Source organism: Borostomias antarcticus (assembly GCF_949987555.1).
Source record: "Borostomias antarcticus genome assembly, chromosome: 1".
Taxonomy (NCBI): domain Eukaryota; kingdom Metazoa; phylum Chordata; class Actinopteri; order Stomiiformes; family Stomiidae; genus Borostomias; species Borostomias antarcticus.
In genome coordinates this window covers 53,837,456-53,861,152 of record NC_140234.1, presented here as the reverse complement: position 1 = coordinate 53,861,152, position 23,697 = coordinate 53,837,456, and the positions used below count along the sequence as shown (strand labels likewise).

At 47.1% G+C, this 23,697-nt stretch overlaps 1 protein-coding gene across 1 annotated transcript in view; it reads right to left on the bottom strand.

The window, feature by feature from the left end:
* LOC311308701 (protein turtle homolog B-like) overlaps positions 1-18,843 on the bottom strand; it is a gene marked incomplete at both ends in the record, with an annotated part of 45,054 nt that extends 26,211 nt beyond the window's left edge. The window contains 3 exons of the mRNA XM_084437712.1: positions 275-421; positions 6,071-6,268; positions 18,780-18,843. Of these exons, the coding sequence (XP_084293838.1) occupies positions 275-421; positions 6,071-6,268; positions 18,780-18,843 (409 nt within the window). The remainder of the gene's footprint in view (positions 1-274; positions 422-6,070; positions 6,269-18,779) is intronic.
* Between the last annotated feature and the right edge of the window lie 4,854 nt (positions 18,844-23,697).

Below are 23,697 nucleotides of genomic sequence, written 5' to 3'. Positions count from 1 at the left end.
TGAAGATAAACAATAGACTGAGATAAGCAAATGAAACATTGGTGCTTGTCTAGTACCTACAAGATGAACTGGGTTATAAATTATTAGGATGCACAAACTCATCTTGAATCTTGAATCTGACAAGACCATTCTATAGAAAACTACCATTCTTCATATTAGGTTCCAAACCCTCCATCCAAAGAGTCAACCCTCACATACAGTACTGTAAGTATCCACATATCTAAGGCTCCCTGCAAGGAGAGAGGTGGGTGACAGGAAGAAGACGGTGACTCACCATTGACTGTGAGGTGCACCCAGCTGCCATTGTGGAAGGTGTTGTACTGCTGCTCCAGCATCAGGACCCGGCACTCGTACCAGCCCTGGTCCTCAGAGCGCACTGGGTCGATCTGCAGAGATGCCTTCCCATGCAGGTTGGCTCTACCTGGGAAGGGACAGGAACACAGGGTGGAGTCAGAACACCAACAATAGAATATAATCCATGAATAGACTACTCCAGGTGGTCACAATACATTAGCTTGCTCTGCATAGAAATGCACATTCTCGAGATCCTCACCATATGGTAACGGTTAAACGAGGCATACAGTACATGAAGACTAACCATTGTTTCTAACCCGTTACCCCCCACCATCCCCCCACGAGTACAACTGACTCAGTTTACAGAAGCATCTTATGATGCAAAAATGTGGACACATCATCAGTGTTGTTTCCTGAAGTCACTGGGTGTTTCGGGTCTTGCAACAGACACCCTCATTCAGGCGACCCCGACCTGTGTCCAAGTGGCCCCCCGCTACTCTCCCCTCTTCAACCAAAGCCATCAGCTCCACGTTGTTGCCTATGGCTCTTCTTCTGTTGGCACCTGTTATACCCAGTGCACCGTAGGCCTTGCTCAGGGAGTAACTGGCAAATCCCAGACTGCTTACCTCCACTGGCATACACCTAGTCCTCCAACCACTCCTTCGACAGTCCTCCACCAGCTCTTTGTATTTTGCCCTCTTTCTCTCGTGAGCCTCCTCCATCCTCTCCTCCCAGGGCACTGTGAGCTCCAGTAGCATCAGTTGTCTTGTGGCCTCAGACACCAAGATGATGTCAGGTCTCAGTCTGGACTGGGTAATGGTAAATGGTAAATGGACTACACTTATATAGCGCTTTTCCACCTTAGTGGCACTCAAAGCGCTTTACAATGGCCTCTCATTCACCCATTCACACACACATTCACACACCAATGGCGGTAGCTGCCATGCAAGGTGCTAACCTGCTCATTGGGAGCAATTTGGGGTTAGGTGTCTTGCTCAAGGACACTTCGACATGTGGACAAGCATGGCCTTCAGCTTCAGCTGAGTTTCTGCTTGCTGGACTACTTCGGCTGCCCTCCACTTCCTCCCTGTCCTCATAACAATCCCTGCTCTGGACACTTTGTTGTCTCTGGATCCTGCAGGTGCAGGTGTTCCCGCACCTGTGCCACAATGAACTCCTCCCTGACCAAGCTGAAAGGGAGCCTAAGCTTGTTGCTGTTCCCATACAGCCCGATGTTGCTTAGGCTGCGTGACAGTCACAGCCATTTGTGTAGAGGCTCTTCACTGATTTCTCAGTGACTGACAGGATCTGGTCTTCTCCCAGCCTGAAGTGGAATCTGTCTGTGACCTTCCCCTTCCTTAGAACCAATGACCTAGACTTTGCAGGTTTACAGCTCATGCGTACCCATGGCATGAGCTTCTCCAACCCCTGGGGGATCCACCTGGCTCCTGGTACAGCTATTGTCACTGTGAGGTCGTCCATGAAGGCTCTGATGGGTGGTTGCCTTACTCCAGACTTGCTGAGGGGGCCTCGGCATTCTCTTTCGGCTGCCTTAACCAGCATGTTCATTGCCAGTGCGAACAGGGTCACTGAGATGGAGCAACCAGTGATTATCCCCACTTCCAGCTGGAGCCAGTCAGGTGTCAACCTGCCAGAGGAGACTCTCAAGCTGAACTTGCTGTAAAAGTCCAGGATGAGGTTTTTCACCTTCTGGGGTACATGGTATTTCTCCAGTGTGACCTCAACCAGATTGTAGGGTGTTGAGCCATAGGCATTGGTAGATCCAGCCACAGTACAGCCAGGTCCCCTCTGCCTTCTCTTGCCTCCCTAATGAGCTGGATTACCATGCCTGTGGGTTCCAGGCTACCAGGGACTCCCGGAATACCTCCCTTCTGCGTCAGGTACAGTACTTGTTGATGTACTTGTTGCTCAATAGGAAGTTGGAGAGACCACGATGCTGGCCACGATGCTGACGAAGATTTTGCTCTCCACACTGAGCAAGGAAATCACCCGAAACTGGTCGATGTTCTCAGACTTTACACTCCCTCAGCATACCTCCATGCCAAGATCTGATTAACATCCTCATCGAACTGCTGCCACTCAGTTCTCTTCAATGATTGGGGCTACTGGATCCTTGGTTGGGCAGAAGGAGCACAGCCAGTTGTTGTTGCAGCTTGCTGTGTTTGGAGGCTCTGTGAGTTGCTGCAGTCTCTTGGGGGCTTAGGGTGGCAGGTGAGTTGCTGGCAGCAGGTGTTGGTGACACTAGGAGGCTCCAGGCACTGTGGGTTGCCTCCAGGCCTGACTCCTCCTGCGTCTTACCAGAAGTGACTTCTGTGTGTTGTGTCGTCGTTACCACTGACAAGCATCTCTACTCTTTAAGCCACTCATTCATTCTCACAGAAGCATCGTATTATGCACCAACTTGCACAGATCATCAATGTTGTTTCCTGGAGTCACTGGGTGTTTCAGGTCTTGCAACAGACACCCTCATCCAGGAGACCGAACCGAGGCTGACCAGACCCCGGCCTGTGTCCAAGTGGCATTGTTCTGCCCCCGCTGCCCTTCCCTCTTCAACCAGAGCCATCTGGATGCATTAAAGGAGGGTATACTCTCACTGCATACAGTACATGAAGACTAACTCGTCACCACTGTTTCTAACCCATTATCCCGCCCCCCCCCACACGCCTAGCTATAGGTAAACAGCACCTACGAGCAGGTTGGTTTTCTAAAGCCTGAGATCATGCTGTGTCACATAATCCCTGATTTATCCACTTTGAATACACATGGCTTCAATAAAACAGGTTGCTAATGCCATTGATCAAGGTCATGGGGATTTGATTTGACCCAAAATGAAAATGATTGGATTTGAATTTGAGCTGTTCCCCAATCCATACTACCTCACAACCTCTCACAATAAACAAATTACCAGCAAGCCCTGGCCAGAAGAGAGCTGCCTGCCAGTATTAGGATTAATGGATAACATTACCTGGGGGGCAATCTGTCCCTGTCTCCAGCTTGCTTCAACTATCTGATGAAGCACATGGGCCGAAATAGGAAAACACTCGGTGTCAATACTGAAAAAGACTGCCTTTTCTCAAAGACTCAAGGAGATAAATTAGAATTTCAAAAAGGAGGCAAGTCACAAGGGGACGGGAGAAGCTGAGGACACCAGACATGGTGAAATCCTTGACTGCCTAGCTGTTGTCTCACAGCTTTCAGCGTGCCTGTTGACTCACGTGGCTAGCTCTGACAGCCGAGCAGACTCCAATACTGGCCGCTGTTCAGTTTGAGGGGCGCCCTGGGATGCAGCATTGTTCCAAACTTTGAAGTGGAGATGTACTGTAAGCACCGTTGCCCTGTGGGCTCACTCGGAGCGTCAGGTAACTGTATTGACGTTGAAGGCAGGCTGGATTGCTCTCTCTCTGCGCTGCATATAGATGCGATAGATACTCTTGGGGAAGAAAATGGCTGTTTTTTGTGAGCAGAAAATCGATGAGACAAAAGGAAAGAGGGAAGAGTGGGGGGACTGCAGTCTTGCAGTAAAAAGGCAAGGCTTTAAAAGTCGGGTGTATTTTTGCCTGGGTGATGAAGTGCTGAGTGGGGTGGGAGGTGGCGTTAAGGGTAGGCATCGACCTCTACTCATATCTGTCAGGGAGTGAGAGGCGTGCGGTAAACAGAGTTAACAGTTCTGTAGCCACATCAGGACGCACATCCCCCAGGGCTATAGATAGTAAACTACATACTGTAGACAGTCGTCTTCTAGCAAAGCTGCCTACAGTGACAACAGCCCTCCGACAGGAACACAGAGCTCATATCACACATGGGCTGCAATATACAGTACTGTATAAAAAGCAACAGCTATGAACAGAAGATCTAGTCAAAGTTCTCACTGTAGGCTAATCTCTGTATCTGATTGGAGCAGAAATTGAGAAAGATACGAAGTGCTTAGAAACCAGCCTGCCCCATAATGGAGAGAACGGTGATTAAAACTTCACAAACCACAAATCTTATATGAATTATTGATCGCCTCATAGCTTGAGTGGGTGTAAAAATAGATGTTTCTAAACGTTACATTTCCATAACACCGCAGGGCAAATTGACAAACACACTAAAGGAGGAGCACATAATTTCTGCCTGCAAGTGAATCAGACAGTAGCTGGGGGGCTGTTACACACTTAAACTCTATCTTTCCTCCATCAAAAAAGTCAATCTAATCTCTGAGCCACTCAAATTGAATTGGGAACATACTGTAGTGTGAACCATGTTTGCCAGAATAATCTGAGACAGATGTCTGTCATAGGGGATACCAGAGGGTCAGAGGTGAATATATGGACTGTAGCTACAGTATGACATGTGAAGCTCACTGACAGAGGCTGTGGATGACTGGCTTGAACCAGCACAGACTCTAATCTCTGTCAGAATATATTTATTTAAAACCACCAGACATACATAATTATAGGCTAAGTACAGGACATTTACTCTCTCTCAGAACCAGCCAGACGGGGGAATGATAGTACATTCACTCTTTTCCCCTGGATGAATTATTTATTGGAGATGAGAATTCATGAGAATGGTCTGAGAATGTATGTGTGTGCAGGAGTGTTTGAGTTATTGAGTGTGTGTGTGTGTGTGTGTGTGTGTGTGTGTGTGTGTGTGTGTGTGAGAGAGAGAGAGAGAGAGAGAGAGAGAGAGAGTGTGTGAGAGCAAGAGCAAGAGCAAGAGAGATAGATACTATAGATAGAGAGAGAGAGGGGGTGGGGGACTCTAGTGAACTCCAGACACTGATCTGCACGTGCGAAGCATGCCACAGTCACAGCCATTATCACACTGTTGCAGGGCTAAACACTGAGTGACATATGATGCTGTGGCTGTTTGTTACCAGATACAGTGTGCCCCGCTGTCAGTTAGGAATGCTCACGGTGAGCATCAAAATGGTACAGTAAACGACTAAACAAAGGTTCCCTAACATGGACACGCGACACACAGCTTTATGTCCTGTGTGGCTGTGGGATTTCATGCCTGTATCCCACAGTCTTGCTGTGCTGTGTTGTGTGCATGTCAGTGGAGTGTGTGGGTTGGCGGGTGTAGAGTAAAGTACAGTAGCCTAATACTGTAGCATCAAACTGCTGAGCGAGGGATATTTCTCTCTGCACTCAGGCTCAGCAGATGTACGGTGATGAAGGCTAGTCTTCTAATGGGCCTGTACACTGTGTGAGGAGAGAACAGCAGCTGAAGCTTCTAATAGACGGTGCCAGTCAGTGCGACCCAGCACAGAGTCCCCAGCTCCCCAGGCATTACAGCACCTAAAGGCCTCTGTGTGGGTCAGGGGCCATGCCTGAAGGCCAAACTGCAGTGGGAACTGAGCTGAACTTGGGCGGTACTGTAAGAATACAGTGCAACATTAACGCTGTCTAGCCCGGGTGTCAAAGAGTGTACCCTGCTTTCGGCAAGCTCCTCATAATTAGGCCGATGGTGTCAAAAGCTGCCAAAGAAAATTTAAAGAGGATGACAAATGTGTAGGAGTTAGTGTACCGTCATCAGCAATACAGTAGCATGAGCGTTAATTGAGCAGTCTGCTTCAGTGTCTCTGACTGTAGAGGTTGCTTTTTTTTCTTCATCTTAATGCGTTACACGTGTCCTCATTCCATCATCTCGAACAAGTACGGCTCCCTACATTTACAGCAGATGAGGGAGCTGCTGTCCACAGCTGGATCCACACAAACAGGCAGGGGGGGATTACACACAGACGGGGGGGGGGGGGGGGGGGGGTTCTTACCGGTGTACTCTGGGTCCACATGAGGAGGGTAGAAGCGGAAGCTGATGAAAAAGGGGATGGGCACTCCAAACTTGAACCACTCCACCACGTAGGGGGGCTGCTGGCCGTCCAGGGGAGGGGACACGTCACATCCCAGGATCACGCTTTCTCCAGCACGCGCCGTCACAAACCGGGGCTCCTCTCTTACACTGTGGGCACCTGGGGGGCGGGGTGGGGGGGGTGGGGCAAAAAGAGGGTGAGCTCAGAAGAGAATCATAGTTTTACAGGAGGTCCCTGAAAGGAGAGAGGGAGGCAGAGGACAGGGCATGGGTGTTGGTACTGTACACTACAACGCTAACATTTTGCTGACCAAGCGGAGAAACTGTAGACCAATTGCAGTGAATCCAGGAACAGCCATCCATAACGTGTGCAGTACCGCCTCTATATTACACATATACGCATACTGTATATAATACTTCCTACTTCCCATTTCTCCTACCGGACGGTCTCGACCACTGTTCGGTGGTGGGTTGTCTCTTGGTGAGCGCAGTGTACGTGGTGTACTGGACAGTAAATGAGCTGCCAAGAGGTTCCATTGATCCTAGCTGGCTCCTGCTCAGATGAGCTTTACTATGAGTGCCGTGGTACGGCACCGAGGCTGGCGCTCAGCCCACGCTGCCGAGAGCTGACCTATTGGACGGCTGAAAGGTCGGCGTACCTGCCTCAGCAGAACGCTCACTTTGGGAATGGATTTTCTCCAGCCGCCTCCCCCGCTCTCATTGAGCCTGGATCTACTCCTCTGTCAAGAGGGCGAGCGCGGCCGCCCCTCCTCGCCCAGGTGGGAAATCGCTTTAGGGATCAGGAGACATGCTGACGATTCACTCTCCAGAAACACCAGCCCGAATAACTTAACGCTTACATTAACAGTATAATTTGCATGATCAAGGGAAAAAACAATACAGAAAGTATAGCTTCCATGTACAGTGGAGCTGGGAGGAAAAACAGGCTATGCTTCAGGAAGGCCACAGTTCACTAATGTTCACTGGCCTGCGGTACACCGTTGTCACTGGTGTTTAAAATGGGAAGTGTCACCGTTAACCATTGTTTCTTCACAACTGAACACATCGGAATGAAACCTGAAATATATTGTCCCTGAAGACCCTACAGTATGCATCAGTTAGTGATTGTTTACCAGTTCAATCTGCTTTATCCGGCAGAAAAGTTAATCCACTTTATTTGATTTGAGACAGCACAGCGTTAGGACTGAAACAGAGGAGATTTAATAAAATTACACTTTTTCTAAAGTGGAACAGTGTCTGCCAGTCACTCCTGGACTCTGCTCTGCCATTGTGCCCCTCTGGTAAGAGGTGCAAAAAAGCAGTGTAAAAATGGCTTAGCCTTAATGACCGAATTGCACATGACCACAAAATAGCCCTAAAGGCTGTGTGCACGCTTATTTTCCATTCAAAGCTATGGGAAAAGATCAAAATGCGGGCGGATATTGAAATGCGCTGCACCTTTGCGCTGTGCGCTGGCCAGAGCGGATTCCTGAAGTTGAAAATAGTTCAACTTTTTGAGAAATCCGCTATGACATGGAGCATATTTTTATCAGACGACCGATATGATATATATATATACGATATGATAATATTATAGGCCCCGTACTGCTGTCAGCCACGGAGGATATTGTGAACCCATAATCGAGTCCGACCAACTCTCTCCTCTTCAGCCTCTAAATAGGCTACAGCCAGAGCAATCTTTCTACTTTTTGACATGACAGTAAAAGCCAAAAAGTTTGCTAAGTGCAAGTAAATAATGTAACGGTTGGTTACAAGATAAAACGTAAGATACAATGTATCGAACTTGGGTAGAGTCAAGAATGTTGAAATGAATGAAATACGGTTCGCGAGAGCCGCATCTTTTTTTCAACACAAAATCCGCTCTGGGTAACTTATCCACTACATAAAAAACCACAGTGTGCACACAGTCTAAAGATTAAATGGCATGCTAAAAACCAGGCAGCAACAATGCAACATAAGTCTTATGCCTGATTCATAGTCGACGTAAACAACGCAAGCTACGTTGTGAACGCAAGCTCCAACATGACTCGAGAGCTTGCGTTCTGTGTTTTGTTTTGTGGAAACGCAAGGAATTGCACTATTGCTTGCGTCAAGTGACAAATTTCGGCATGACACACACAAGGACGCAACGAGATCTTGCGTGGCCTTGCGAAGCTTGCGTTGCTTGCGCTTATGTAGTTTGCGTCGACTATGAATCCGGCCTCAAGGCTAGCTACCCAGTCTGAAAAAAAATGGCACAATCTTGCATCGTTTGTAGGCCATGACAAACGATACGTGCTCCAGTCAAATTTAAAAAAAAATTAAAATAATACATTAGGCTAATCAGCAACAGAGAAAAGTGAAAGAGATAGAGGCGAGAAAAGAAACCAGGCAGGTCCAGCCTGGCTAATGTGCGTGGCTGGCTTGTTTCTGTTCAGGACTGGTAGGACAGAAGCTAGTCATGCCACTGAAATAGCTGTGAATTGAAATGACATGAAATAATGTCTGATAAATTAAGATAGGTCTTGTCGCCTGGACACATCAGTTCCAATGCTTCCAATGCTTATCCAGCACAATAAGAGCGGTATAGCTAGTTAGCTCATGAGCTCACAACAACTCGCAGCAGCTTCCATAACATTAATGGTAGCGGTCAGTGGCTAAAGCAGTTACAGTGTTGGTTCCTGTAACGTTAGCTATTTTGCGGCAATTGGTTCAACTTCTGTTTCTGGACAAAGGTAAGGCATACAAAGATTGGAGTGAAAGGATGAACGTGTGGAGGTTTGGGTTATAGTCCCATAAAGTCGCCCAATGCTCTCACCACTACTCTACTTGTGCAGTGTGTTATGTTTGTAGTAGAAGGAAGAAGTAGGCAGTCGTTCCGTTCCAGTGTCTTTATTGAACGTACCAGTCAGTTACTACACGGCTCACTGGGCAACTACACTGTGCGCAGGTACTGTCTACTTTACTTTCCTGAAATCACATGACTCAACTATGCCACCTAGTGGCGTGGACACAACACAGTGGAGATCGACAGGATGGTTTTGGTGTCCTTCTTCCAGTCCCTAGTGTGGGTTGGGGTTAGAATAAGGGTTGGGGTTGGGACAGGATCTGACCTATAAGGCAAAGGCTAAAGGTCGGAGTGAAAGGATGAACATGTGGAGGTTTGGGGTATAGTCCCATAAAATCATCCTTACCGGGGCCTTGAACCCCGATCTCCCGGGTGGGAGTCCAATGCTTTCACCGCTACTCTACTTGTGCAGTGGAGATCGGATGATTTTGGTGTCCTTCTTTATTTTGGTGTGCTGGGATTACTGCCTCTTATGGTGCCAACAGAGAAATGAAGGTCAACATTGACCGGAGGGAGGGAGGGAGTGACAACCCGACAAACGCTATTCTACAGTATTTGCGCTGGCTTACAGCCACGCACAAAAAGGTTTGAGAGGGGAGGAAAGAGAGAGAGGAGGGTGAGGGGGAGAGAGAGAGGGGGAGGTTGAGCTGTGAAGTCTCATGCAGAGAGAGGGGGGAGTTGTGACATAGAGCCGTAGGCGAAGTGATGCTCCTCAGTCTGTGAACACCATGACCTCTTAATGCGCTTGTGTAGAAAGCTGTACCCCCTTCTCCTGTGGGCGCACCACAATCACATGAGTATCCTAACCTACTCCTCTCAGTACCTCTCCAATTCAGTTGACCTCAACACCCAAAACCTTCAAATTCAAATGAGCTTACGGGAACTGTATAAACATGCCATGAATGGAGATTCAGGTCTCACACTCCTCTTAACTCATTTGTTGATTCTCTAGCAAAGTCTCTCTAGCAATTGTTTCTCTAGCAAAGTCTATGGGAGATGCCTGATGACTGGATCGGAGTGACATGTTCCGAAGTGTCCTTGAGCAAGACACTGAACCCCAAAATCACTCACGTATGACACGGTGGCGCAGTAGCACTGTTGCCTCACAGCAAGAAGGTCTCCGGGCCTTTCTGCCCGTGTTCGCAAGGGTTTCCCCCATAAAGAACCCAATGAAATGAAAGTAAAAACATGCAGAAGAACAGATCACTAACGCTGTCCACCCCTGAGGAAGACGGACAAGAGCACTTGGATTGGTCCAATCCTTGTAAAGTATACCAAAATATCACCACTGGACAACAAGTATGTCCTCTTGATCTAATAGTAGACACTTGGGTTTAGTAAGTGGGAGACCAACACATATCATCCACCCAAATGAACAAGGAAACATGTTAGTCACATTATTTTGTTTGGCTTGAGTAGCTAAGTGTTATCATGTGTCACCTGATATAAATCAAGCCCCCCAAACCCTAGGCTGAGATCCATTGTTTCTCTACAGACAGTTCAGGTTGCAGGAGTTCAACGGTTTAAGGTTACATTATTTTTGGATCCTGGTCACCAGAAAGCCGTCTTGGGCAGAGGAATTGCTATAAAGACCATGAAGACAGAGAATAATATACTGCCTGGCTAATAACTCCCCAATCCCTTTATGAGATCAGCACAGGGGGACGATCAGCACAGGCCCGGTCACTGCTACCGCTGTTTTCATTTCCTTAATGGAGACACAGTGACCTGCTAGGGTTTATGGGGCCTTTTTCAAGAGAACATATTTACGCTCTCAACAGGACATAAATGTCAGCGGTGCAAATCATGATACAAGCCTGCTATATCCCACCACCATAGGCTGAGATCTTACAACACACATGCTCCATCCAAAGATCACAAGTCAAGACAGGAGCTCACACGATATTTGTTTAGTGCTGTAACTAAGACAACAGCAGAAAAAAAGTATTGCACCAAGGCTGTGGAATGTCAGCTAAACAAAGAAAAACATATGAACATTTCACTCGTTCTATAGACAATAACCAGTCTATAGACAGAATCACTACGACAGTACTACAGTATCATGGCACATTCCTAAATGGCTACATTTAATTCAGTTAAACTCCACTGTCTACCTCTGTCAGGTAAATTAGATAAATCAAAGGCAGTTCATGTCCCAAAGCACAACGCAGGGGAATAATTTGCCTTTATTTGGCCCAGGTTAAATAGGCAGGTTCACCCACAATACCAACGGTAGCAACTCATGATGCGCAGCCTCCTTCTGTTGCAACTCACTTAATCAATAAAAGACATCTGTTCCGAGTCAATCAACATCTGTCCAGAGACGCACATGAATCATCGCCACTGAACAGCAGGGACAGTGAGGAGTTAAATGCACTTGAGATTTCAACCAGATTTTCGACTGATAATGGCACTTGCATGGTAAGTACTTAGCATTGTACTTGCAATAATGATCACAGATTTGTTTGTAGACTCTCGGGGCACTTTCTAATTATAAATAATTATGCAGCTAGAACAATATAGCTCTGAAATATTTAGACATTAATGACGGTCAATATCATGAGAGATCATAGCAAATGTGAATAAATATAGAGAGTAATATGAGAAATAATATATGCTGGACTGGATTTTACAGTGTTTAAATTCACCCCAGGGTGCCTAAATCCTCTTTCTGACACACAAAAATCTCAGTAACGTATTGAGGAGTACTTGGGGTTCATACTGTAGCACACACTGCTGCAAAAAGCAAGGGTTGTAACACATTTAAAAAAGAACATCGAACAAGCCCAGTGTAAAGGCCTATGCAATACCTTATGGGCAGAATTCTGCAGGACAGAAGGCACAACGCATAGAATGAAATGGAATATACAGTAGACTAGAGAGGGAACCTCAAGGACATGCAGCCGCTGGGCTGGATGGGTCTCTGACAGGGCAGTAATTGAATGCCAGCCTGCATGTGCTGAAGGTCACATCAGAGAACTGTGTGTGTGTGTGTGGGGGGGGGGGGGTCTGTAAGTGTGATGTGTCTGTACTGTAGATAGGTTATATACGTTGATAGGAATAAAAGGTACTACACACAACAAATACTGTAGAGTTGGTACAACATACTGTACAGAATGTACCCTTCAAGATAAATACCAAGATAGAAACGCAGACAGTGCGACTATAAGACAGTCATGTACATCATGTACATGTGAACACCAGGATCACAAACTGACTGCAACTCAGTGACTCACTCTTGTCCCGCCTACCGGTTCAACATGCAGTCTGCCAAACCCAGGCATGAATAAATTAATTTGTAAAATGTAAAATGAATAAAAATACCATACTGGGCATCTTAACAGATCTCCTAGAGCACTGTAGTCTAAAGATACACACACACACACACACACACACACACACACACACACACACACACACACAGTGTACCATTCTGAGAGCTTCTCCATCCATGGTCATCATGCTTAGGGTTGCAAAATTATGGGAATATTAAAAGTTGGAAACTTTCCATGGGAGTTAACAGAAATTTCTTGGAATTCAATGGAATAAACTGTATTTACCTTATCATATACACAGGGGCGGGGCTAGGGGGGCGCAGTGGTGGCACTAGCCTGGGGCCTCTTTGCTTTGCAGTTGTGATTTCCGGTGAATACTGTCCAAAGACAGGCCTACCCATAAACCTACGATGTGATGCGGCAAGAACTTCTGGAATAGCCTACTTTTTTTGGTATGTCCATGTTTTATTTTAATTTGTAGCGAATGGCGAGACTAGGCTGCTCGGTTCGGCATTTGTGTGACAGGATACCAGTGGGCTCTAGAGCGGAGACCAGTGGGCTCTAGAGCGGAGACCAAGTGAATAGAAACCAGGCTCTCCCCCAAGGAGGGCCTGGTGACACGAGGCTAGGTGGCACTGGCCCCCACTGGAATCTGACTGGCCAACCCTGGTGCCCCCTCTACCATGATAGGCCATTGTCTTTTGAAAGAAGCCTCTCTGGACCAATGACAATCAACCTAAAACAAGGGAACTAAAGTTGAATCATCCAACTTTTGCATTCAGCAGCATTTTAGCTAACGTCTGCTGCTGTGTTTGGTAGCTATAAGTTCAGTTGAAGCCTTGAATAGGCCTATACTGTACTTAATACTGTAGCCTGTTTGAATGTTGTTTGATGTAAACAGTGCTTTTTAGCTAACTAATTCTGTCTATCTATACTACATGGCTAGGCTATAGAAGATTTGCATGATGAATCACCTCCAAAACTGTACACAGAGGGCTCTATGGATATTTTGTTGCCTGTTTTGGGCAAATAAACAGAAAGGTAAGCACACGTTTTTGTCACACTATTCTCTGCTGTAAAGTGTTGATGCTTGATATGCAAGATATTTTCTTTGGATGTGTGCATTTGTGCTATGCTGTGGGGAAATTAGTAGGCTATGGTTAATTAAAACTTCAGAATCACCGCTGTGGGCATGATCTGCGCTTCGTGCGCGTGTGCGGTTTGCTCCATCACGCACCAAAAAAATGGCGAAGTGTGCCCCCCTTGCATAACTTTGTGCCCCACTTATGCCACCCCAGTCAAACAGGTCTGGAGACGTCCCTGCATATACAGACATAAATATTTGGGGCTAGTTAGTTAGTAAGGGGTAATTGGGGCTAGTTAGTTAGTGGGGGGTAATTGGACACTAGGTCAGGGTCAATTGGCTACCAAATTGGGTAAAAATGAGATAAAATCCTTAAAATAATTTTATAAAATGAAATAAATTGTTGAAAAAAGGCGGTAAGGCTAGAAAAAAGTCAACATTTCCAAAATTCCAGAGCAAATTTCCGGCCCATTGCAAACCTAATCATGCCTCCGTAATGTAGATTTCAGGTTGGAGAAATCCTGTGATCCAATTGGCTGTACCTATCATTGTGCCATGTTGTGCTGCTGTCATGTCTAATTGCTGCTGCTGTGCTGTGTAGTCTTAGGTCTCTCCTCATGTAGTTTGTGGGGTCTCTTTTTGTTGTGATGTGCTTGTTTCCACTGTTTGCTGTTGCTTTTATGTGTCTGAGTTTGTCCATTCTGTCTTCCATTTTATTTTAATCCCAACCGCTGTCCCTACTGGAGACCATTTGACTCTTGCCAGGCTGTTATTGTAAATCAGTTATGGCAAATAATATGTTCTCTAACGAATTTTACGTGCCTGGTAAAATATAGGTTACATTAAAAAATAGTAAATATCCTTGTCTTGGAACAGATGTGACACATGGATTTTGATGAACTAAATAAAAAGACATCTCCATTGTTAGCAACTGTGCTCATCAACTCATTTTAGAAAAAAGGAGAGATGAGATAGGTGAGATTCTACCTAATTTGAATGTTTCCACTAGATGAAGTTGCAGCATTAGATACTGTAGATCCAAACAGGCTAAGATTCTAATTGTAATTCAAAATGAGGACTTTGTTGCAACTAATGTAGTAGTGATTTCAATATTGATCATCTATTCAGCTCTGACTAGTCTTGTTCAATATTGACTAATAACTATTCAAATTTTACTTATTTACAAATTAATTATTTGAATGGCAATTAAGTGCAAAGAAATGTACTAGGCACTACTGTATATTATAAATAATCACTATTAAATAGATCCTAGTAGTTATATGTCCAGCCCAAAAGAAGATATCAACATTTGTATTCGTATTGGTAAGATTTTACATTGAATTGTTTTGACAAGCCATTACTGACAAGTCAAAAATAAATTATTACTAGTACAATGTTACTTAGTGCTAGTATTTAATTAATTTGTACCAGTAAAACTGACATGCAGTAGTTACTAGTAACAGAATAGTGACTAGTCAGAAGCAAATAATATTTGAACTGCAGAGCCCCATGTGCAATTTGTTCTTAGTAAGATTGGATTAATATTGAATAGGTAAGTACTAGTATATAATATATTTTGACTTGAAAATGAAATAGTGACTAGTGAAAAAGTACAATTAATACTTACTAATAAAAGTAGGCTATTGGAATATTGACTAGTAACTACTGGTAATTACAAGTCACTTTTAATTAATGACTAATTAGTCTTACTGTAGGGAACACGTTAAAACGGCTTGCCATAAAAATATAGCCTACTAATACTCATTCACTCTGAAACCAGTCAAGTCACCTGACAAACAGTAACCACTATGCCCACTATGGCATCTATCTGTCTCTCAGGCCAGGGTAGTGAGTCCAGTCTCTCCCTCCTGATGGTACAGCCCCTCAGTCAAGCAGGGCCCAATTAGGGAGGGGGATCAGCCATAAATGAGCTGACACCTGCTCCTGCCTGGGCACACACACACACACACAGACACACACACAGACATACACACAGACACACACACAGACACACGCACGCATGCTCGCACACACAAGCACAGGTGTGAAATGGACCAGGCCTGCCAGAAGCCCAAAGGCCAGACCAACACCATTGGGCCCTGCCAGAGGGGCATATTACAGAGAATAAGGATAAGAGTCTGTGTCTGTGCCAGGAGTTGTAAGTCACTGATGTCCTCTATACAAACATGTCCATACAGACGCCGTCCGCATACTCAACTCCCAACAGAGGTACAGGGTAGTACATTTTTCAGCCATGACCCGAAGGTGTTTTAAATGTATTGCATAAAGAAGCATATTGGTGCTATTAGGGCATATTAGTGCTCTCATATGGGCCTGTCTAATTACAGTGGTTATGGAAAATAACGTGTGTATTCGATGTCAATAAATCACTTGGGCCAGAGCAGCTCTAAATAACTGTGAGTGATCAAATCTGCTCAATAAATTCCATGCAAAGCAAGGGCTCTTTCATGTGAGCTACTCAAACACCCTCAACCACAGACTGCCCCCCCCATCTCTCTACTGCAGTTTTGTCTTTCTCTCTCTGTCAATAACAGTACATTGAATCTCCTGAATTCTGCTGAGCCGAATAATATGACTGTTATTTGTTCCTCCATTTAAATTCTTGGATCCTCCCTGTTCAGTGATGGAATCCATTTTCTACTTGGCTGCCTGAGCAGTGCTTGGCTTTTTTTATATCCTGAGGATTCACATGAGGCAGACAGACACTCCCTTTCTTGTGCATAGGTCTCATCGACCCTGCCCTGCACATGGTATACAGACAGGCCAGAGACATTCACATAAATGTTAATGAAATGTGAGCCACTAGTAGCAAAATGTCTGCAACACACAAGCAGTGAATAACATGATTCCTCATTGTCCAAGCGATTGGAGAGAGTGTTAAAGTTAGTGTGTTTGGTCTCATCTCCCAGAGCATGAGTAGTCAACCAGAAGATAGACAGGAGGTTCGGTCCTCCAGCCGAGCCCACTTCTCATTCTGGCTGTCCCAGAATGCACTATTGGCGTTTGCAGGGAGATTCTACAGGGACTGTACTGGTTGAGAGAGGAGTGTAGACAGCATAAAGAGCTGGCATATCCCCAGCGCTGTGTTGGCAGGCGTCTACCTTCCTCAGCTTGAGCACTAGGCTTTCTCTAGGCTGGGCTTCACAGGCCATACTCACATGAAACAGGACAGAGAAGGTAGAGAGCATATGCCTGAGACTAAGAGTCCACCATGTCAGGGAATTAGTATGTGAGAATGGACTATATCAAAACGTCAAAAACGTGAATGAGTATAAAGTGTGTATGTCAAAGTGATGTGAGTAGTTAAAGGTGGGGTAGGTAGTTTGACATCAACAAGGCCTCCGATTGGTCATCTTTTTCAAAAGAACCCGCCCCTCCCTCCTGTCAATCATGATGTAGTCCCTCCCTCCAAACATGACTGGTAGGTGTGGCGAGATAGAGACCCTGATTGGTCAATACATTCGGGCGCGGTGCATTCTTTGAATCCAATATACAGAGGCAGCGGTAAACACGGAGATCCAAGTGTATTCTCAGAGCACTTCTGTTACTGATAGCTGAAAGGATATTATGTCAATTTTACCAAATAAAGCCAAAAGCAAACTACCTATCCCACCTTTAATGAGTAAATTGTGTGAGTGTCTGAGTGAGTGAGTGAGTGAGTGAGTGAGTGAGTGAGTGAGTGAGTGAGTGAGTGAGTGAGTGAGTGAGTGAGTGAGTGAGTGAGTGAGTGAGTGAGTGAGTGAGTGAGTGAGTAGGTCAGGGTCTTACTATCTATCTGTTCTCATAATATAAACGAGTAAAAGCTGAGAGTAAAGTGGGGATTGCTCTGTCCTTCTCTCAGGGAAGAGAAAGCAGTGAGAGTGTAGTGGGCTACATTGAACCACATGGTGCTGGGGAGGTTGGTTAGGGTCAATTCCATTTAACCACCAGCCAATTCTGGAGATGAATTGAAATGTAATTAATGTCCGTATCTTTCCACATGGAACTTTTTTAATTTTATTAATTTGCTGAATTGATTGCTTTAAGATGGGATTGACCCTGGCCCTGCAACCCCAACTCCACCCTGACATCTACCATAATGTGCCCTCTACAGAACTGGACAGACTGCAGCACTGATGGACAAATTACCCAGGCATTATGAGAAAATGTAATCCAATGCACTCATATTTGCACAAATTTGGCGTTTAACCGCAGAGTAAATATTTGCATGTAGTATCCACATGTGTATTCATTTGTGATTATAATCCCTATTCATTGGTTTACAGCTCATAGTTTTTAAACAAGAATGCTTGACCATTGTACAGTACCAACACAGTAACAGTTTCACATGATTAAAAGGTAAGCCAACTCAGCACAGCCACTGGTCATATCTGCAATATTTTTTGCCATGACACAGCGAACAGTTTATGATACTCTTTTAAAAGTGCCAAACCCTTACTCCTAGCAGGGATATTAGGAATACAGAAAGGTATAGCAGCCTGAGGATTTAAACAAGACAAAGCCCTAAAGACGTTTCGACTGACCATGAGGGTTAACACAGTTTATCAGGTGACCTCTCAAGCAATGTCTCCCTCACCTGGACATAAATGGAAGAGCAAGGTTAAGTAAGTCCATAGGTCAATACAGTGTTCTCATGAAAACGTGAACAAACGTGCATTATTTATATAGTGCTCATGATAGTGACAATTGCTGCACTCCAGACCATTAGTTCACCCATGCTGATATGCAGTACACCGTTAAAAACAGCCATATGCCACACAGACACAGAGCAATATTGCCTACCCTCTGAAATGTTGCATTGGACAAAAACAAGATAAAATGCATAGGCCTATACATATCAACTGCATTCATTCAAACATGACTATGAGTCGTTAAGTACGAAAACCCATGCCTACTTTTCCAAGCTAAGAAATACTGATGCGGTCACACCCCTTTTTGAAACAGGCCTATCAATTTGGGCCTAATTCCTTACTGATAATGAATGTTAATGTTATTTCTTCAACAGATGTCCTGTTACATTAAACAAGAGTCGTTCATTGCATTTGCTATTTATATTTCCTATGACACATTACAGAATAGCTTTCTGTACTGACGATATCCCATTACCAGGGTCTATGCTCTCTGGTAGACATCTCCGTGAAATGCAATTGGGCAATTAAAGATCATTTTGAACACTATAGGTGGCACTCGTCTTCATTATATCAAGCGTATTCTTTACAAGGACATATATTTTCCACTGGCATATTCACTGATACCAATTAACTAAAGCCGAACTTTCACGTGACTTGCGAAATGCAGCCATTTGTTACAATGAAATACAGCCCTTGCTGTTGACTGTCATAGTATATTCACAATGATATTCAAAGGCCAACAGAAAACACAAGTGCAGACGCTAAAAAACGTATATTGTGGGCGGCACAATATATATTGCACTTCAACTCACCTTGAGCGGCCGTTCCTCTGGTGCTGAATACACTTGCTATCAGAGTGGCCACATACCAAATCATAGTACTATTGCCGACCAGCTATTATCAAGCAAAGTGCCCCGTTCAACGAATCTTTCATATTCGACCTTGCACCACGCGGTGTCTAATCGATACCCTTTTTATTCATATTCTGTATCCTTTCCTTTCTGCGATTCCCTTCATCCCTTCCCTCCCCCGTCCTTCCGTCCGCATCCTCTCCCGAAGAGACAGAGCACCTGCACCGCCGCGGTTGTAGTAGACGGAGCCTCTTTACGAGCGCATAGTGAAACCAAGTGTGAGAATGTAGCCAGCAGGTCCGCCTCTCCTATCATTGGATTGGTTGGTGATTGAGGCTTTGGGGCGTGTATTGGTTATCCACCCGCCCCTTCTTACCCGAATGAGGAGAACAGTCGGGTACCAATTCAAGGTGAGTTGGAGCGTGCCGTAGCCTAGTAGTGGAACCGCAGTATCATGCGCATTGACAGAAAGCCGAGTCCGCATCTTTAAATGCCTCTATATAAGTGGCACCACGTGGCACCATTATTTTTCAATATTTTCGATTATGCCGAGAGCCACATATACACTCATTCTTCGTCAATCGCATCTATATGCCGCAGGTATTATGGTGGTGGTGGTGGTGGTGGTGGTGCATCTGCTGTTGTATGAAAGCATGTGGCTCATCGCTCCATTCCATTCAGTGGTGGTCATCTATGTCACCTATTTGAAACGTTCCTTTTCGGCTACTGCACTAGCTTACTACGTCGTCTAATGCGATGGGTGTGGCGAAAGATGCAATATTGTTTGCCTCTTTCTCCGACGGCAGCAAGTGCAAGGATGCTGCGTAATCACCCATGCTTCTCATCCTCCCGTGTGCACATGGCACAGCATTGCAATCCTATCCACCAGGCGTTCATTTTAAATGATATGTTCCCTGCATTTTCAGAGAAGGAAAGGGAAACACTCAAACCTCGCAGACTTCAAATTGATCATTTGTTCTCACTCCAAAATATTGAACGATCTCCAACTATAGCCTTTTTTAGCTGTCGTTTCATGTTAGTATAATGTTCAGGCAGCAGCAGTCTGTATCCGTTTGAGTGATAATACTGCATGCGTGCACTTTCCTCAATTAGATGTGAGCAATTCAGCAAGTGTGGTTCTCAAGGTCTCAGCTAATGTTTATCATGACACACAACCCAATTCTTTCACTGACTGATTTCAAACATTATGGGGGGCATGGATACATCAGAAGGTGTTCATAGAAGAGTGCTTGACCAATTAGAGACAATAGTTAGACTAATATTGACTGGATTGCCAATCCCGCAAGCCCTTATGCGTTCAGGAGTTTAACAGCACATAACAAGGCAATACAATAACATGTCCAGGCTTTATAGAATGATGTGAGCTATACAATATAGAGCCAATGACTCCAATTAGGAGTGATTAATTTGATGAGGCACATGTTGAGTTCACAGCATGCATTCTCCTTGCTCTGAAGGATTTCTCACATGTTCATCCTGTTGTCCTGTGAGAGGACAAAACAATAGAGAACTGTAGCCTACTGTATCAGGAGCCAATCAGACTTTCTGGAGGACTGTGTTTGCCAACAGAGGCCTCAACCCTTGGTGTGACTGTGAGGTCTTCTGGTGACATGTCAATGCCAACAACAAAACCAGATGGTAGCCATGTTTGTCTTGTGAACAATAATGTTTCTGTATTAATTGACGGTGATGTGCTGAACAGTTTATGAGTTATCATGCTTATTGTATGTTGTATGTTTTCAGTTAGGATTAAGAGGCATAGAGTAATTTGTCACTGAGATTGCCATTGTGCTCCTCCATGATAAAGCTATTTAGAGGGCAGGGCTGCTTTCAGTCTCCCACATCAACCCAATTACTGTCAAGGGAGGTGTGCAATACTGCTCTGTGACTGCTGCATGGCAAACTGAACACAAGGTCATTACATCTCTCTCTCTCCTCTTCCTCTGTCTTGCTCTGTCTGTCTCTGTCCCTCTCTCCCTGTCTCTCTACCCAAGCCTAAAGTTACAGAAGTGCTGACACATACACTTTTCCTGACCAGAACATCTCGTGACCCTCTGTGAACATAAGCCCTGATAAGCACAGGGTCTGTTTCCACGGCGACACAAACATGCCATAATGGCATTAGCCCAGCTTTCTGAGACTGTAGGAGCAGACAAGGTTTGGTCGGCCAAGCTGCAGTGTGATTTCTTTCAGATTAGGGTGACAGACTGTGGCCAGATATGGACAGATAGATAGAGTTAAGATAGTCTCCTTTTATGCAACAAAACTGCATCATTTATAGAGCATTGCTGTTACTGTAAAATATTGTAAAACCATGGCATTTGTGAGGGTTTGGTTTTGGGACCCAGGCGCAACAGGAAAGGAGGAGGCAAGGAACGGTAAAGCCCGGAGGGGCGATTTAATAAGATCAAAAAGGGGGATGTGGTAGTCGTACAGCCGATGGTCAGGCAGGAGCGTGGTAGTCGTACAGGCGATGGTCAGGCAGGAGCGGGGTTGTCGTACAGGCGATGGTCAGGCAGGAGCGGGGTTGTCGTACAGGCGATGGTCAGGCAGGAGCGGGGTTGTCGTACAGGCGATGTTCAGGCAGGAGCGGGGTTGTCGTACAGGCGATGGTCAGGCAGGAGCGTTGTCGTACAGGCGATGTTCAGGCAGGAGCGGGGTTGTCGTACAGGCGATGGTCAGGCAGGAGCGGGGTCGTACAGGCGGTGGTCAGGCAGGAGCGGGGTAATCGTACAGACGTGGGTCAGGCAGGAACTGGAGAGATGAGGAGGGGAGGCAGGGTGAGTGAGAGTAATCACAAACGGGGAACGGGAAAAAACACTACAAAATACGGGTAAGGAGATTGTAGGCTAGGCTATACTTTACCACAAGAGTATTATGGTAAGATCTGGCGATGAGTGGAGTGTAGACCAGGTTCTTGTAGAGGTTGAAGGTGATTGCAGAACGAGGGACAGGTGTGGTGATGATAATTGGGAACCGGTGAGTAGAGCCGCGCCAGCGTCATCGTCGGAGACGAGCGCGCCGTTCTTGTCTTTGCGCACGGGCCGATGTGCTGGGCATGTCGGGATCCGATTCTTCGTCACCGGAGAGGGAGGAGACTGCCGAGTCCGCGGAGCTGGCCGGAGACGGGGAACGCCCGGCAGTGGGGGGAAACTCCGGAGAGCCAGAGCGTTGTATGCCCGGGCTGATGCGACGTGCGGTAGAGCGCGTAGGACGCCCCGAGCGCGCAGCGGGCCCAGAGGGGAGAGAGGGAGACGGTTGTGGAGGCGAGGGCATGCGAGCCGTAACAGGACCCCCCCCCGAGGGGAGCCACCTGGCGACCGACCGGGGGCGTCAGGATGGGCCCGGTAGAAGTCCCGGAGGAGAGACGGGTCCATAATGAGCTGCCTGGAGATCCAGCTGCACTCCTCGGGGCCGTACCCCTCCCAATCCGCCAGGTATTGGAACCCCCGACCCCGGCGGCGCACCTTCAGCAGCCGCCGAACCGTCCACTGGGGATGCCCGTCGACCATCTGGGGAGGCGGAGGAGCTGGGGCAGAAGGCATGAGAGGACTCGAGGAGACAGGTTTGATCTTGGACACATGGAATACAGGGTGTACCCGCATGGAAGCAGGGAGCTTAAGACGTACCGCAGCCGGGTTCAGGACACGGTCGATCTCGAAGGGCCCAACGAAGCGCGGAGCCAGCTTCTTGGAGGGGACCTGGAGCGGAAGATCAGCAGTGGAGAGGTAGACACGTTGACCGGGCCGATACGCCGGAGCAGGAGTGCGGCGGCGGTTGGCACCGCGGCAGGAGCGCTCGTTGGAGCGGAGCAGGGCCCTGCGGACCTCCCTCCAGACACGGCGACAGCGGCTGAGGTGGGCCTGGACGGAGGGGACGGAGGCCTCCGACTCCTGGAGAGAGAACAGCGGGGGCTGGTACCCGAGGGATGACTCGAACGGAGACCTGCCAGTGGCAGCGCTGGTCAGGGCATTGAGGGAGTATTCGACCCAGGGCAGGTCCTTGCTCCAGGAGGTGGGGTGGAGAGCCGACACACAGCGGAGAGCGGACTCCAGGCTCTGGTTGGCCCGTTCGGCCTGGCCGTTGGTCTGCGGGTGGTAGCCAGAGGAGAGGCTGATGGTGGCGCCTATCTCCTTGCAGAAGGCCCTCCAGACTTGGGAGGTGAATTGAGGCCCACGGTCCGAGACAATGTCTCCGGGGAGACCGTGGAGCCGGTAGACATGCTGGACGAGGAGCTCAGCTGTCTCCGCAGAGGACGGGAGCTTGGGGAGCGCCACCAGATGGACCGCCTTGGAGAACCGGTCCACCACGGTGAGGATGACCGTGTTGCCCCTGGAGGGGGGAAGACCGGTGATGAAGTCCAGGGCGATGTGGGACCAGGGACGGCTGGGGACCGGGAGAGGACGCAGGAGGCCAGCCGGGGGCTGGTGGGACGCCTTGCTGCGGGAGCAGACGGGACAGGCGACCACAAACTCCCGGACGTCGGACCTCATTGAGGGCCACCAGAACCGTCGGCTCAGGAAGGAGAGGGTGCGGTGAACCCCGGGATGGCACGCAAACCGGCTGGCATGGCCCCACTGGAGCACCCGGGACCGGACCGAGTCCGGCACGAAGAGCCGGCGAGGAGGAACGTTGGCCGGACTGGGTTGGGCGCGTTGGGCCTGCCTCACCACCGCCTCAATGTTCATAGTGATCACCCCTACGACACGCGAGGTCGGCAGGATGGTCTCAGGCTCCGCGGGGGGCGCCTCGGGCGCGTGGAGGCGGGACAGCGCGTCGGCCTTGGCGTTGCGGGAGCCGGGCCGGAAGGTGAGGGTAAAGTCGAACCTTCCCAGGAACTGCGACCACCGCGCCTGGC